We start from the raw sequence: 13,672 nt of genomic DNA on the forward strand, positions 1-13,672 counted from the left end.
TATGGCTGCAGATAAAAGGCCTCCAACGCTACAGTGCCAGCTCTGTTCCCATCTCTGCCCTTGCCAGGCCCAGTTTACTTGGTCCCCTGCCCACCTCTGCCCAGGCTGTCCTGGCCCCATGCCCACTTTTACCCTCCCCAGCTCCCAGCTGCTCCATGGTGCTGTATGGGAGTCCATTCTGCCCACCAAGCAGCACATGGTTTCCTGCTGGGTCCAGGGCAGGGAATGGATCATGGGGCCTTTCCCTTCTAGGGGGTCACCCAGAACCCATCACTAACTTAAGCCATGTGACTTCCTCCCCAGCCATTTAGCATCCAGCCCCTCCTGCCAGGGCTCTGAAGCCAGGATCCCACTGGCCATGGCCAAGGTACCTTGCACATTTCCCACTGGAGGATGCTGACCAAGATCAGGGGCCCCTGTTCCCAGGCACCACACAGACCCTGACTGAGATCAGGGCCCCATTGTGCCAGAAACCACACAGACCATGGCTGAGATCAAGGCCCCATTGTGCAGGTGCTGTACAGACCCAGACCGAGATCCAGGCCCTAACCCCTGCACAGTTGCTCAGGGAGCACCCAGCTGAGAACAATGCAGACTGAGAACAGATAATTCCCGCCCCTGCCTCTTATGCCAACGGAAGAGCCAGGTGCTGAGATCTTTCCAAATCTGTCACTTTGAGAGTATTCTGGCAGTTTCTGGCTTCTACTGAAGCAGAGGGAAGGGGAAAACACAGTGACAATTTTTGGGGTACCCAGGACGTGCGTGATCTCCCCACCCCCCTGGATTTCAGCATGAGGGAATTTCACTTGTTCTTAGCTGTTGACAGCTCCCTGACACCGCCAGACCACCATTCTAGCTGTGCAGCCCTGGGCCCAGCTCCCTGCAGGAATACCCGTGTTGCACCCAGCCCCTGACACTGGCTACCCACGGGGGCAGTACATGCCAGCCTATCAGGTTCAGTTCCAGGTCACACCGCAGCTTGGGGACGTGTATCTATCCTGAAAGCCAGAGTCAGGCGACCATCAAAGCTGCAAGTTGAGCTGTTCTCAGGCTGCATTGCTCTCAGCTGGTCTCTCCCTGAGCACCTGTGGCCAGATAGTTTCCCAGGCCAGAACATGCTCTCTAGGCACTGAGCTCACAGGCTAATCTGTGGGCAGAACCCAAGTCCTCTGCACCATTTCCAACCCAGACTGCCTGAGCTCCAGCTTGCTGAATGGCAACATACCATTATGTGGGCTCAAGGTGCTCAGGCACCATGAATAATCAAGCCTGGGGGCTCAGCCCCAGCGGTGTTAAAAGACTGGGTGTGAATGTGATGAATTCAGGGGCAGGGAGTTTGTGTACAGAGACAGGATGTTTTACATAACAAAAGGGTCATCATTAAAGCTCTTGGCAGCCGCTGGATAACAAATAGAATATCTTCCTATTTGTGAGTCCGTTGATGGCTGGAGCCGCAGGTCTTACCACAGAATGGGCGAGTGTTGGTAGCTCTTGGGAGGGGCACGGGACAGTTTTTGCTGTTCTTTTCTCCTTCTCCACCTCTGCTCATCTGCACTGCAGTGGGATTTCTCCTTGTGCCACCCCCTCCTGGATTACCACTCTCCACTGGGGACAGTGCTGAGCAAGGTTCTCCCAAGTGTCGACACTGATGCTGAATATTTTCATGTGTGCTTTCAGCACATCCTTATGTCATTTCTGCTGGCCCCCAGTACCCCGCCATCCTTCCTTCAACGTGCCTCTTCCAGGGCACTGGTGTTCGTGCAGCTATCCTCCCAAGAGATATTTAGGAGTCACCTGGGACAGTGTTGATGATATTGTTCGAGTGCATTCAGGTGATGCTGGTCAGTTGTCCAGGTTTCACACATGTACAGTAATGTTGAAACAACTACTGCTTAGTATACAAGCAGCTTTGTCTTGGCACAGATGTCCCAGTTCTTGAAGACCCTTTGTCTCAGCTGGGTGAAAGCAGAGCTGCACAGCTCAGACAATGCCGCGCTTCTGCGTCAGTATTCACTTTAACAGAATGATGACTTCCAAGGTAGAGGAAATGCTCCACATTTTCCAGCAGGTCGCTGTTGACTTCAGTGAAAGGTAACTGATATTGTCCCATCAGCGAGGGTTGATGGAGCACTTTGGTCTTTTTGCTCTTCACTGTGAGGCCAAGATTCTAGCACACTTTGGTGAAGGCACTTAAGATGCTCTGAAGAGCTAGAGGAGGAAGAGCAGCAACCATGTTGTCATCCATGTACTGGAGCTCCATTACGGAGGTCGTAGAGCTCTTGCTTTTAGCCTTCAGTTTCCTGAGACTGAAAAGCTTCCCATTCATTCTATAGACAATCTTCACTCCCTCTGTAAGCTTGCCCTCAAAGAGGTGGAAGGTCATGGCAATGGAGACGCAGAAGAGTTCTGGGGCAATGATACAGCCTTGTTTGACTCCCATTTTGACCTCAAAGGGGTCACTTTGGAATCCAATGGCCAAACGAAGACAGAACCACATGCCAAGGCCAAGGCAGAAGTCCTACGTAAAATAAGGGCTCTGAAAAACAAATGGGGGACTGAGAAGGTGCGAGAACTCCAATATCTCACAGACATCAACGATACAAGAGGTTTCTTCAATGCCACCAAAGCTGTTTATGGACTGAGAAACCAATCAGTCCCCTGAGATCAAAGGACGGTGCCTAACTCTTGAAAGACAATGGAGCCATTACTTCTTGATGGAGGGAGCAGTGTAATGAGCTCTTGAACCACCTCTCCACTGTGATCCTAGAATCCCCTGACCAAATCCCTCAGCAACCACCTAGGGATGATCTGGCAATACTTCCTACCCTGAATGAGGTCCAAGCTGCCATCAAAGTGATGAAGAATAACAAGGCAACCAGACTAGACAGAACCCCCACCGAAGTTTTCAAAGAAGGTGGCCAGAGCTCCACAAACAACTCCACCTCCTGATTCTCTAGATCTGGGATAAGGAGCAGATGCCAAAAGAGTTCAGAGATACACTGAAGAATGGCGACAAGTCGGACTGTGGAAACTATCATGGCATCTCCCTCCTGTCAACAGCAGGGAAGATCTTAGCTTGAATCCTTGCGAACTGACTTCTGCCTTTTTAAAAGAAATTCTTCCAGCATCCCAATGTGTAGACATGATCTTCACCTCCCGGCAACTGCCACCACGTGTACTGCAAATAAGGTCTGGAATTGGTTCGGCTGTGAGGCCGAGTGCCCAGACTCAGTGAGGGTTGGTTGTAGGGAGAGGCGTGGGGCTGTGCTGGCACATCCAATAGAGGATCAAAATTCAGGAGCCCTTTGGTCACTTCAAACTGCAGAGAAATGGTCCCTCTGTCCTGGCCCAGTGCAGGCAAATCTCTTGGGCCAGGCTCCGGCTGCTGTAAATCAGCCTCACTGCCTTAGAGCCAGTGTGGTCAATCCGCTGGACTACAGCGGTAACCCCTCAGGTCCCTGACCAGCACTGCAATGTGCCTCCGGGGCCTGTGGGCCGAGCCCTCCTGTTCTCTGTCCCCTCAGTTCGCTCAGCGCTCCTGCCAGGTCCTGGCTGGAGATGGGCCTGCCTGGGCCACCCTCTGGCTGCTCTGGCCTTTTGCTGCTCCCCACAGCCACCTCCCACTCTGTTCCACAGGCCCCCGCCCCTCGGCTCAGCTGGGCCTTGAACCTCAGGTGCCTGAGCATAGCTTGGGGAGGTTGGACCTTCCAGAGAAGCCCAGCCTGGCTCTACTGTCTCCTTTACTGTTGACTCCTCTGCTCAGCTCCGTCCTCCCAAGCCCACTGGCCTCAGGGCTGGCATCTGCCTCCTCCTCACCCATGCCCCAGGGATGGCAGCGAGCTCAGCAGTTGGAGGGTGGGGAAACGGCGAGTGGTTTGGAACAGGCTCCATATGAAGAGAAATTAGAAAGCCTGGGGCTTTTCAGCTTAGAAAAGATCAGACTAAGGTGGCTAGGACAGAAGCCTATGAAATCGCAACAGGTGTGGATAAAATGAATAAGGAAAAGTTATTTACTTGTTTCCATAAGATAAGAACGAGGGGCCACCAAACGAAATGAGTAGGTGGGAGATTTAGAACAAACGAAAGGGAGGATTTCTCCGCAGCGGGCACAGTCGGCCCGTGGAGCTGCTGGACAGGAGATGTGGTGAAGAGCAGGACCTCCTCAGGGTTCAGCAAACAGCTAAACGAAGTCATTGAGGTTCAGTCCATCAATGCTTGTTAGCCGGGATGGGTAGGGGTGGTGCCCCGGCCTCTGTTTGTCAGAAGGTGAAAATGAGTGACAGGAGGAGGCTCACTCAGTGACTTCCTGTTCTGTTCACTCCCTCTGAGGATCAGGCACTGGCCGCTGTTGGAAGACAGGATCTTGGGCTAGAAGGTCTGACCCAGCATGGCCCTGCTTATGTTCTTATTTGGGGTGCTTCCCCCACGGCCCAGAGCGTTGGGGTCTCAGAGGAGTGGGGCCTGCCAGGAGCTCCCCTTTCTGCCTAGATCCAGGGCAGGATCTGCAGTTTTGTTTGCCACCATCCATGTGGTGGTGCCAGCCCCCAGCCCCAAGCTCCCTGGATAGAAAAGGAGCTGATCCACAGCAAACCCCTCTCCCAGCCACAGCCGATGGGGGGCTTGGAGCAGAGACGCCCCTTCCTGAGCTGCTTGCAGCACAGTCCTTGGCCCACGCTGTTCCCAAGGCCCAGAGAGCAAGGCCAGGAAAATCTCATGCCTCAGTGTGGCGCTCAGACGCCTGCTGCAGCCAGGCGATCTCCCAGCCTCTGCACAGCCTACTCTGGTACAGCCAGGGCGGGTGTCACGCACTCACTCTGAGAGCAGGGTGGAAAAGTCACTGGCTCAGGCGCCAACGCCCCTGAGGTGCCGGAGACTTCCCAGGGGGCTTTGCACAGAGGTGGGCATGGGAGGCAGTGGCAGAAGCAGCAGCACAGCCTGGGTGAGGTGGTTACCAGGACAGCCTCACCACAGGCCTGGCTTGTTGTAAGGGAATACTGACTTTGGCTTGGTGCAGTAGGAGGCACCTGGGTCCAATCCTCAAAGGGATTTAGGCACTTCATTGAAATCAATGGGAGTTAGGGGCCTAAGTCCCTTTGAGGAGCTGGCCCCTAGTCCTTTTTGTGTTTTGACAAATATGAAAATAAGTAGATCCCTAGGCTGGGATTTCCCACCACTGGCAAACTCTGCCGCTTCGGGTCAGCTAGCCTCTACCTGGGATGGGGCAGTTTGGCCCAGGGGATGGAGCAGGTGCCTGGGACTCAGCATTCTAACTCCAGCTTGACCACTGGCCTCCTGAGCAAGTCACAGCACTGTCCCTGCCCCAGTGTCCCCATCTATATAGTGGGGGTAATGCTACTTCCCCGCTTTGTAAAGTGACTTTAGCACAGTTGCTGACCAGAGCTGAAGCATCTGCTCCGTTGCCCAATCACCTCTCCCCTGCAGGCCAGTGCAGGATTATGGGTGTCTGTAATATGCAAAACCAGTGCAGTCCGTATTAAATGGATTAAAAAATCCTGGTCAGTCTCCACAAGTAATTGCAAATGGGGCTCAGTGTTTTTAGTGGCATGGCTCTGATCTCAGCGCCGGGCTAGTCAATGTCACACTCTGGGAGCTGGACAATGTAAAATCCTGGCTCAGGTAGCTTGCAGCTGACTTCCAGACTGTATAGGAGAGATACCATAGACGTCAGGTCAGTTATATAGGGCATGCTATGTCTCTTGGGGGGCTGGGCTTGTGACCAATGCACCTTTTAATGCTGCCAAATGCAAAGTCATGTGTAACCACCCCTGGGCAGGGTTGAACTTACAACCTCTGGAGCTCAGTGGAGGAGCATTTCCAGTAGGAGCTAAAAGCCAGATGGCACTCAGCTAAACCTGCAGAGGAGACTTGTTCTTTCTCTGTGTAAGAGGGCTAAGTGCCACTACATGGGACAGTGACCCATATCCATAGGTACCCAGGAAGCAGAGCATGCAGGGCACAAGCAAAGCTTTGGCAGGGGCATAGGTTCATGGGGGAACCAATGGGGTGGTGCAGGGAAATCTCAGTAGCGGAGGTGGGGGGTTATATTGGTGTGACCACCCGTGGATCCTGAGGGCTACTGCAGCTGCCCTGGGGTAGTGCTTTCAGGACAGGAGAGCTCTCCAGCCGGTCTAGCTAATCCACCATCCCAAGGGGCAGTGGCTGTGTGGACAGAAGCCCTCCCCAGGCACAGCACTGGCTACGCAGGGGCTTAGCTCTGTGTCGCCACGTCGATTGGGGTGGGATTTTACACCCCGAGCAACGTAGGTATCTCAGTGTAGGTCTGCTGTGTAGATCTGGTCTGGTAGCTCTCACGGCCAAAAGGAGAGGGACAAATTGGCAAGGGCTCAGACTGGAGAGACAAGTTGGAAGCCTGCCCCGGTGTAGGTGACTCAGGCCATTCCGTTTCTCAGGCTACATACCCCTCCAGGTGGAGGAGCACTAGGGGAGCCCAGGGCCCTTCAATAGGGCAGAAAAGGGCAGAATATGATTTGGGGCTAGAAGCTGGAGCAAGACAAACTCAACACTAACTAGCCATGGGAGAACCAGGGGAGCAGCTGGCCCAGGGATACAATGGATTCTCTTTCCTTCAGAGGCTTCAGCTCGAGACTGGGTGTCATTTGCAGCAATTGGCTCCTCTCCAGCTCTGGTAAAGTTCTGGCCAGGATACAGCACCTCTGGGACACAGAAGGAAGATCAGGGTAGTCCCTTCTGGGCCAGCTAGGTGGTGAGACCAAAGCAAAACCTCCACAAATGCTGCTTGAGCCGTTTGTCCACCAGCTGTCGCCAGTTCTCCAGGTTTTGTCACGAGTCTCAGGGTGTTTGGTGCTTCTCTGAAATGCTCAGCTCCAAGGAGCTGATGAGTATCCAAGTCTCAATGAGCTCTCTTGGCAGTCACTAGATAACAAGTAGGGTGCCTTCAGGGCAGTTTTTCAAAGGGACATTATTAAGGGCCCAAAAATCAAGCTATACCAGGGCCTGATGAAATGCATCCTAGAATACTGAAAGAGCTGATAGAGGAGGTATCGGAACCTTTAGCTATTATCTTTGAAAAGTCCTGGAACTCAGGAGAGATTCCAGAGGACTGGAAAAGGGCAAACATAGTGCCCAGCTGTATAAAGGGAAAAAAGAACACAGGAAACTACAGACGGATCAGTTTAACTTCTGTGCCAGGAAAGATAATGGAGCAAGTAATTAAGGAATTCATTTGCAAATATCTGGAAGAAAATAAGGTGATAGGAAACAGCCAGCATGGATTTGTGAAGAACAAATCATGCCAGACCAATCCGATAACTTCATCAATGATTTAGATTTTGGCATAGTGAGTACGCTTACTAAGTTTGCGGATGATACCAAGCTGGGAGGGGTTGCAACTGCTTAGGAGGATAGGGTCAGAATTCAAAATGATCTGGACAAACAGGAGAAATGGTCTGAGGTAAACAGGATGAAGTTGAATAAGGACAAATGCAAAGTGCTCCACTTAGGAAGGAACAATCAGCTTCATAGAGACAAAAGGAGAGAGTACTGAGCAAAGGGATTTAGGGGTCATAATGAACCACAAACTAAATATGGGTCAGCAGTGTGATGCTTTTGCAAAAAAAGCAAACACGATTCTGGGATGCGTTAACAACAGTGTTGAGAGCAAGACATGGGAAGTCATTCTTCTGCTCTGCTAGTGCTCATGACTCTTCACCTGAAGCTTGCCAAAAACCAACCGGCAACTGTCATCAGTGCTTATGTACCAGCTCTAGACGCCGAAGATGATGTGCAGGAGAAGTTCTACACGTAACTGGACACAGTCGTGAAAGACATCCCCAAAGAAGACAAGATTGTTCTCTTGGGGGTTTTCAATGCCAGGGTTGGAAGAGATTCAGCCCTCTGGCAGACTACCATTGGGAAAGAAGGAGTTGGCAACAGCAACTCCAATGGAAGTGCTCCTCCATACGATATATGTGGAACACGAGCTAGTTGTCATGAACACCCTCTTCCACCAGAAAAACAAATTTAAGACCTCGTGGCAACATCCTTGATCGAAGCACTGGCACCTCATAGACTATGTCATTATCCGCGCTCAGGAAGGCCATGCTCTCCTTCTCACACATGCAATGACTAGCGCTGACAACTGCTGGACTTATCACGGCCTTATTCGATCCACAATGGTGATTAGGATTGTCACCAAACAGAGAAGTCAGAGGAAACAGATCCAACAAAAGATCAATTTACAAGGCTTGAAGGACCCCATCAGATGAAGTGAAAAGGATGCTGCCAACAGTACACCCTGAAGATGTGGAAGAACACTGCTGTCAATTAAAAAACACCATCAATGAAGCCTGTGGAGAAGCCATTGGCTACCAGACCAGGAAGCATCAGGACTGCTCTGATGAGAATGATGTGGAAATTGAATGCTTGACTGAGGCAAAAAGGAAAGCCTTTATGGTCTGGCAAAGTGACATCAATTGCACGACAAAGAGAGAAGCACATGCCAAGGCCAAGGTGGAAGTCCAACGTAAAACAAAGACTCTAAAAAACCAGTTGTGATCTGAGAAGGCGCAAGAACTCCAGCATCTCCAGTATCAACGATACAAGAGGTTTCTTCAATGCCACCAAAGATGTTCATGGACCGAGAAACACGGAATCAGTCCCCTGAGATCAAAGGATGGTGCCCAACTCTTGAAAGACAACGAGCCTTGCTTCTCGCTGGAGGGAGCACTATAAGGAGCTCTTGAACCGCCCCTCCACCGTGGTCCTAGAATCCCTTGACCAAAGCCCTCAGCAACTGCCTGGAGACAATCTTGCAACACTTCTTGCCTTGATTGAGGTCCAAGCTGCCATCAAAACAATGAAGTGCAAAAAGACAACTGGACTAGATGGAATCCCCACTGAAGTCTTCAAAGAAGATGGGCCAGAGCTCCCCAAACAGCTCCACCTCCTGATTCAACCAGATCTGGGATAGGAAGCAGATGCCACAAGATTTCAGAGACTGTCAGTCTTTCCAAGAAGGGTGAAAAGTCAGACTGTGGAAACTACCATGGCATCTCCCTCCTGGCAACGGCAGTGAAAATCTTAGCTCGAATCCTCGCAAACCAGCTCCTGCCACTCTCAGAATAAATTCTTCCAGAATCTCAGTGTGGCTTGTGACCATTCTGAGAAAAAGCAGCTATGATTTTCACCGCCCAGCAACTGCAAGAAAAATGTGAACAAAATAAAGCCTTATATATGAGTTTCATCGACCTGACTAAAGCATTCAACTCAGTCAATAGTAGTGCCTTGTGGACCATCCTCTCAAAGATCGGCTGCCCCAAAAAAATTCATTAGCATGTTAAGGCTGATTCACGGCAACATGACTGCCACAGTATTGAGCAACAACAGGTCCCAAAGCAACCCCTTTGAGGTCAACACAGGAGTCAAGCAAGACTGCATCATTGTCCCATCACTGTCCTGCATCTTCATCGCCATGACCCTTCACTTCGTTGATGGTAAGCTTCCAGATGGCGTGAATATTGTCTATAGAATGAACAGGAAGCTTTTCAATCTCAGGAGACTGAAGGCTAAGAGCCAAGACCTCCACAACCTCGATCATGGAGCTCCAGTACGCAGATGACAATATGGTTGGTGCTATTTCTCCCACAGCCCTTCAGACCATCTTAGGTGCCTTTTCTGAAGCATACAAGAATCTCAGGCTCACAATGAACATCAAAAAGACCAAGGTGCTCCACCAACCTTCACCAAGTGGATGACCTCAATGATACAGGCAGTTTCTAGCCTTCAACACTAGAAAATGAACTTAATAGGTCAGAACCCAGCAGGAAATAAACCAGAACAAACCAGTGACTAGTTGGGAAACCTCAGGATGCCTAAGTTTCATCAATCCTAAGGCCACCACTGGGATCACCTAAGAAACCACTGGGATCACCCATTCTGCCCTGTGTGTAACAGACCCAGGACCTGCCTGCATGAATTCCTATGTCGACCAGAACAGATCCTGGCAGACGGCGCATGGTTTTGCATCTCAGTTTGTCCAGTTCAGCTCCCAGCTGGTTTTGGTGCCTGTGGCTGGCAAGGGCTGCATCTGTCTCTAGCGGTGGACAAGGATGAGGACATACAGGTAACCGAAATGTCAGCATTGCAGCACACGCCTGTTGCACAACACCCAGAGACAGCTCCAGCTCTGTGCCAGAGGGAACTCCAGTGCAGATAAATGCTCAAACGCCCTACACACGAAAATCCCCAAGTGGGTGTGTTCAAGATTCATCATAAGCCAAAGTAGCAGATCCAGCCACAGAGGCTGAGGCAAGAAAGACTGATCAGACCAGCTGCTCTGGCTTCCTGGGTTGAGCCCAGCCACCTGTTATACAGTAGTGTTTCAGCCCAGAGAAGACTACACAGCTGTGTGTCACAGGCGGAGAATGGGGGGGGGCTAAGGGGATCCCCACACCAGGACCCCTGAAACAGCAGAGAATCAATGAGGAAACATGCCCAATGGTGGCAGCGGGCAAGAAAGGGGAAAGCCATCCCCAGACTCCTGCCAAGCTGCGCTGGGGAAGGTTCTTCCTGATGTCAAAGTAGGTAATAGGGGAGACCACAAGCAAGACCCAGGCAGGCAGCTGGAGGATGTCACTGGGGAGCAGCTGTAGCAGGGGCAGCAGATACCAGCTGGGCAGTGAGTGGCAGGGGAGCAGTGGGGAGGGGGCAGCTGTAGCACACCCCCGCCCCCGGCATTGTATTCCAGTCCAGGGCCCTCATTACTGCTAAGCTTTTGGCAAAGGCTGGTGGAAGTTGCACTTGGGGGTGGGGGAGGTCAGATGCCGCATGCCAGGGTCGAAGAGCGTTGGTGCTGAGTGCAGGGTGTGTGATGGCACAAGTGAGGGCACAGGCCGGGGCAGTGGAAACACAAAGGAACAGGCACCTTGTTGGGCCTGTGACTCTCCTTCTGGCCCCCATGCTGCTGACTGCAATGGGGCAGGGGCTGGGGGCTATGCATGGGCTGCATGGGAAAGGAGATCCGGAGCAGGATGTGGACTCGAGGGGGTGGGAATTGGGCTTGCATGGTGGTCCCACCCCAGAGGGTAGGCATGGACCCTTCTTCTAGCATGGGCTAAGCCACTGGCAGCCCCTGCCCGCCATCCACCAATCACCCCCAAACATGCCAGTCCCCCGGCTGGGTCCAAAGTGACCTAAAAAAATTGGAGGATTGGGCCGAAAGAAATCTGGGGAAGTTCAGCCAGGATAAATGCAGAGTCCTGCACTTGGGAGGGAACAATCCCAAGCATTGTTATTGGCTGGGGACTAACTGGCTAAGTAGCAGTGCAGCAGAAAAGGACCTGGGGATTACAGTGGATGAGAGGCTGGATATGAGTCCATAGTGTGCCCTTGTAGCCAAGAAGGCTAATGGCATATTTGGGTGCATTAGGAGGAGCATTTCCAGCAGATCTATTGAAGTTAGTATTCTCCTCTACTCTGCATTGGTGTGGCCACATCTGGAGCACTGTGTCCATTTCTGAGCACCCCAGTATAGAAAGGATGTGTACGCATTGAAGCAGGTTCAGTGGAGGGCAATGAAAATGAGTAAGGGGCTGGAGCACATGACCTATGAGGAGAGGCTGAGGGATCTGGCCGTATTTACTTTGAAGAAGAGAAGAGTGAGGGGGGATTTAATAGCAGCCTTCAGCTTCCTGAAGGGGGGCTCTAAAGAGAATGGAGAGAGGCTGTTCTCAGTAGTGACTGATGGCAGAACAAGGAGCAAGGTCTCAAGTTACAAAGGGAGAGGTGTAGGTTAGATAGTATGGAAAACTGTTTCACCAGGAGGGTGGTGAAGCACTGGAATTCACTAGAGAGGTGGTGGAATCTCCATCCCTAGAGGTTTCTAAGTCCTGGCTTGACATCATCCTGGCTGGGATGACTTAGTTGGGGTTGAGCCTGCTTGAAGCAGGGGGCTGGAGAAGATAACCTCCTGAGGTCCCTTCCAGACCTAGGATTCTATGATTCTGCCCCCCTGTGACACAGATCCTGGCTAGAGATTCCACCACCGTAGAGGAAGGCACTGCTAGCTAGTGGTTAGAGCAGTGCAGGCTGAGAGTCAGGACAGCTGGGTTCCTGCTCACCACCCAGGGTGGGCAGTTATTCCCCTGCTCTGTTGCCACAGCTCTATGCATGGCTTATGCCACTGGCCCCAGAAATAGATGCCAGAGCAGTGCCAAGGAAGGGTTGTAGCAGGGCCATGTGTTAGCCCCACCCCCAATCCCCTGCCCCAGCTGCGCTCCCCTAGGACTGGTTTCCCTACCACTGGGGTAGCTCTGTGACAGGGATTTAACCCATTGCCTGCCAGAGGCAGAGCCTGTATTTCAAAGGAGGCGGCTCTGAGATCTTTGGCTATAAGCTGCTCTGCCCTCGCAGTCCCTGCTGGCCCCAGGGGCTCTGGGCAGGCAGCTGGAGATGCTGGAGGTGAACCATCACATCAAGGCCCTCGCCCCCACCCAGCAATTATAGCCCGACACTCACTGGTAGGAACCAGCCCAGCCCCCACTCACCTGGCCCCAGCCCCCTTGGCTGTTGCACTCCAGCCACACCTGAGAGCTCTGCACCAGGGCTGGGGGCGGCAGGAAGAGACCATGAGCCACATCTGACTCAACACCCTCCCAGAGCATCCAGGTCCAGGAAGCTCAACAGCCCTGAGTGCAGGCGTTTGCTTTTAATTGCCTCCGGTTATTCCTTGCAGGGGTTCTGCATAGGGCAGGGGCACTGGCTGGGCAGAGCTGGATTAGCAACCCACAGTCACCCCGGAGGGCCTGGAAATTAGCTCAAATGTCCTGCGGTGGGAGGGGGTGGGGGGGTGCCCAGCTGGGGCCTTTGCTCCATGCCCAGGGAAGGGAACAGAACCTGCTGGCTTTGCCCTGGAAGACAGGGCTGGGCAGAGGCAGTGCTCTGGGATGGGGATGGGGACACCCACCCACGGCCGCTATCCAGGCTTTAAGAGGGGGCCCAAGAGGCTGTGACCCCACAACACTGAGCTGGTTGCGGGGGGCTCCCAGCTCCACTCTGCCATGGGCTGCTCTGATGACTGTAGGTTTGGAGGGCCCTGGGGCTGGGCTGGTGGAGGGGGACCAGAGGCCCTGGTGGGTGGTGGCTGGGGAGGGTCTGCAGCTTACAGGGGGTGTAATCTTGGTGGGGAATGAGGTGCTGCTGGGATGGGGCCGAGCCCCCGTATCAGGTGGTGAGCTGGATCCCTGCAGGAGTCCCCTGGGGGCCTGTGAGCACCCCCTAGTGCTGTAACTCTGCAGCGGGGTGGCCCCAGGGCTGAATGGTGGGGCCTCAGGCTCCAGGGGTGCTGCAGAAGAGACATTACCAGCAGGGCTGGGGGAGCAGCCGGCGGCAGGTCGCACAGCCGTACATTGTGTCACCGGGGGATCTCTCCTCCACCCTCCATCTTGCCCCCCTCCCCTTGCAGTCAGTCTCCCCGGAGCAGGAAGGCTTCTTCAACCTCCTGAGCCACGTGCAGGGTGGGCGCATGGACGAGCAGCGCTGCACCCTCCAGACGACGCACGGCAAGGGCGGCGCAGGCCCCGAGACACGTGAGTCCTGGCAGGGGCAGTGTGGTTCTGGCAGTTCCTGGGCTTACAGCCAGAGGTCACAGCTTCCAGCCCCACACCCACCCGCT

At 53.1% G+C, this 13,672-nt stretch overlaps 1 protein-coding gene across 1 annotated transcript in view; it reads left to right on the top strand.

The window, feature by feature from the left end:
- PCP2 (Purkinje cell protein 2) overlaps positions 1 to 13,672 on the top strand; it is a 46,302-nt gene that overhangs the window by 11,506 nt on the left and 21,124 nt on the right. Inside the window, exon 4 of the mRNA XM_074980401.1 lies at positions 13,463 to 13,586. Within this exon, the coding sequence (XP_074836502.1) occupies positions 13,463 to 13,586 (124 nt within the window). The remainder of the gene's footprint in view (positions 1 to 13,462; positions 13,587 to 13,672) is intronic.

The sequence above is a fragment of the Carettochelys insculpta genome, chromosome 29 (assembly GCF_033958435.1).
Source record: "Carettochelys insculpta isolate YL-2023 chromosome 29, ASM3395843v1, whole genome shotgun sequence".
NCBI classification, from domain to species: Eukaryota; Metazoa; Chordata; order Testudines; family Carettochelyidae; genus Carettochelys; species Carettochelys insculpta.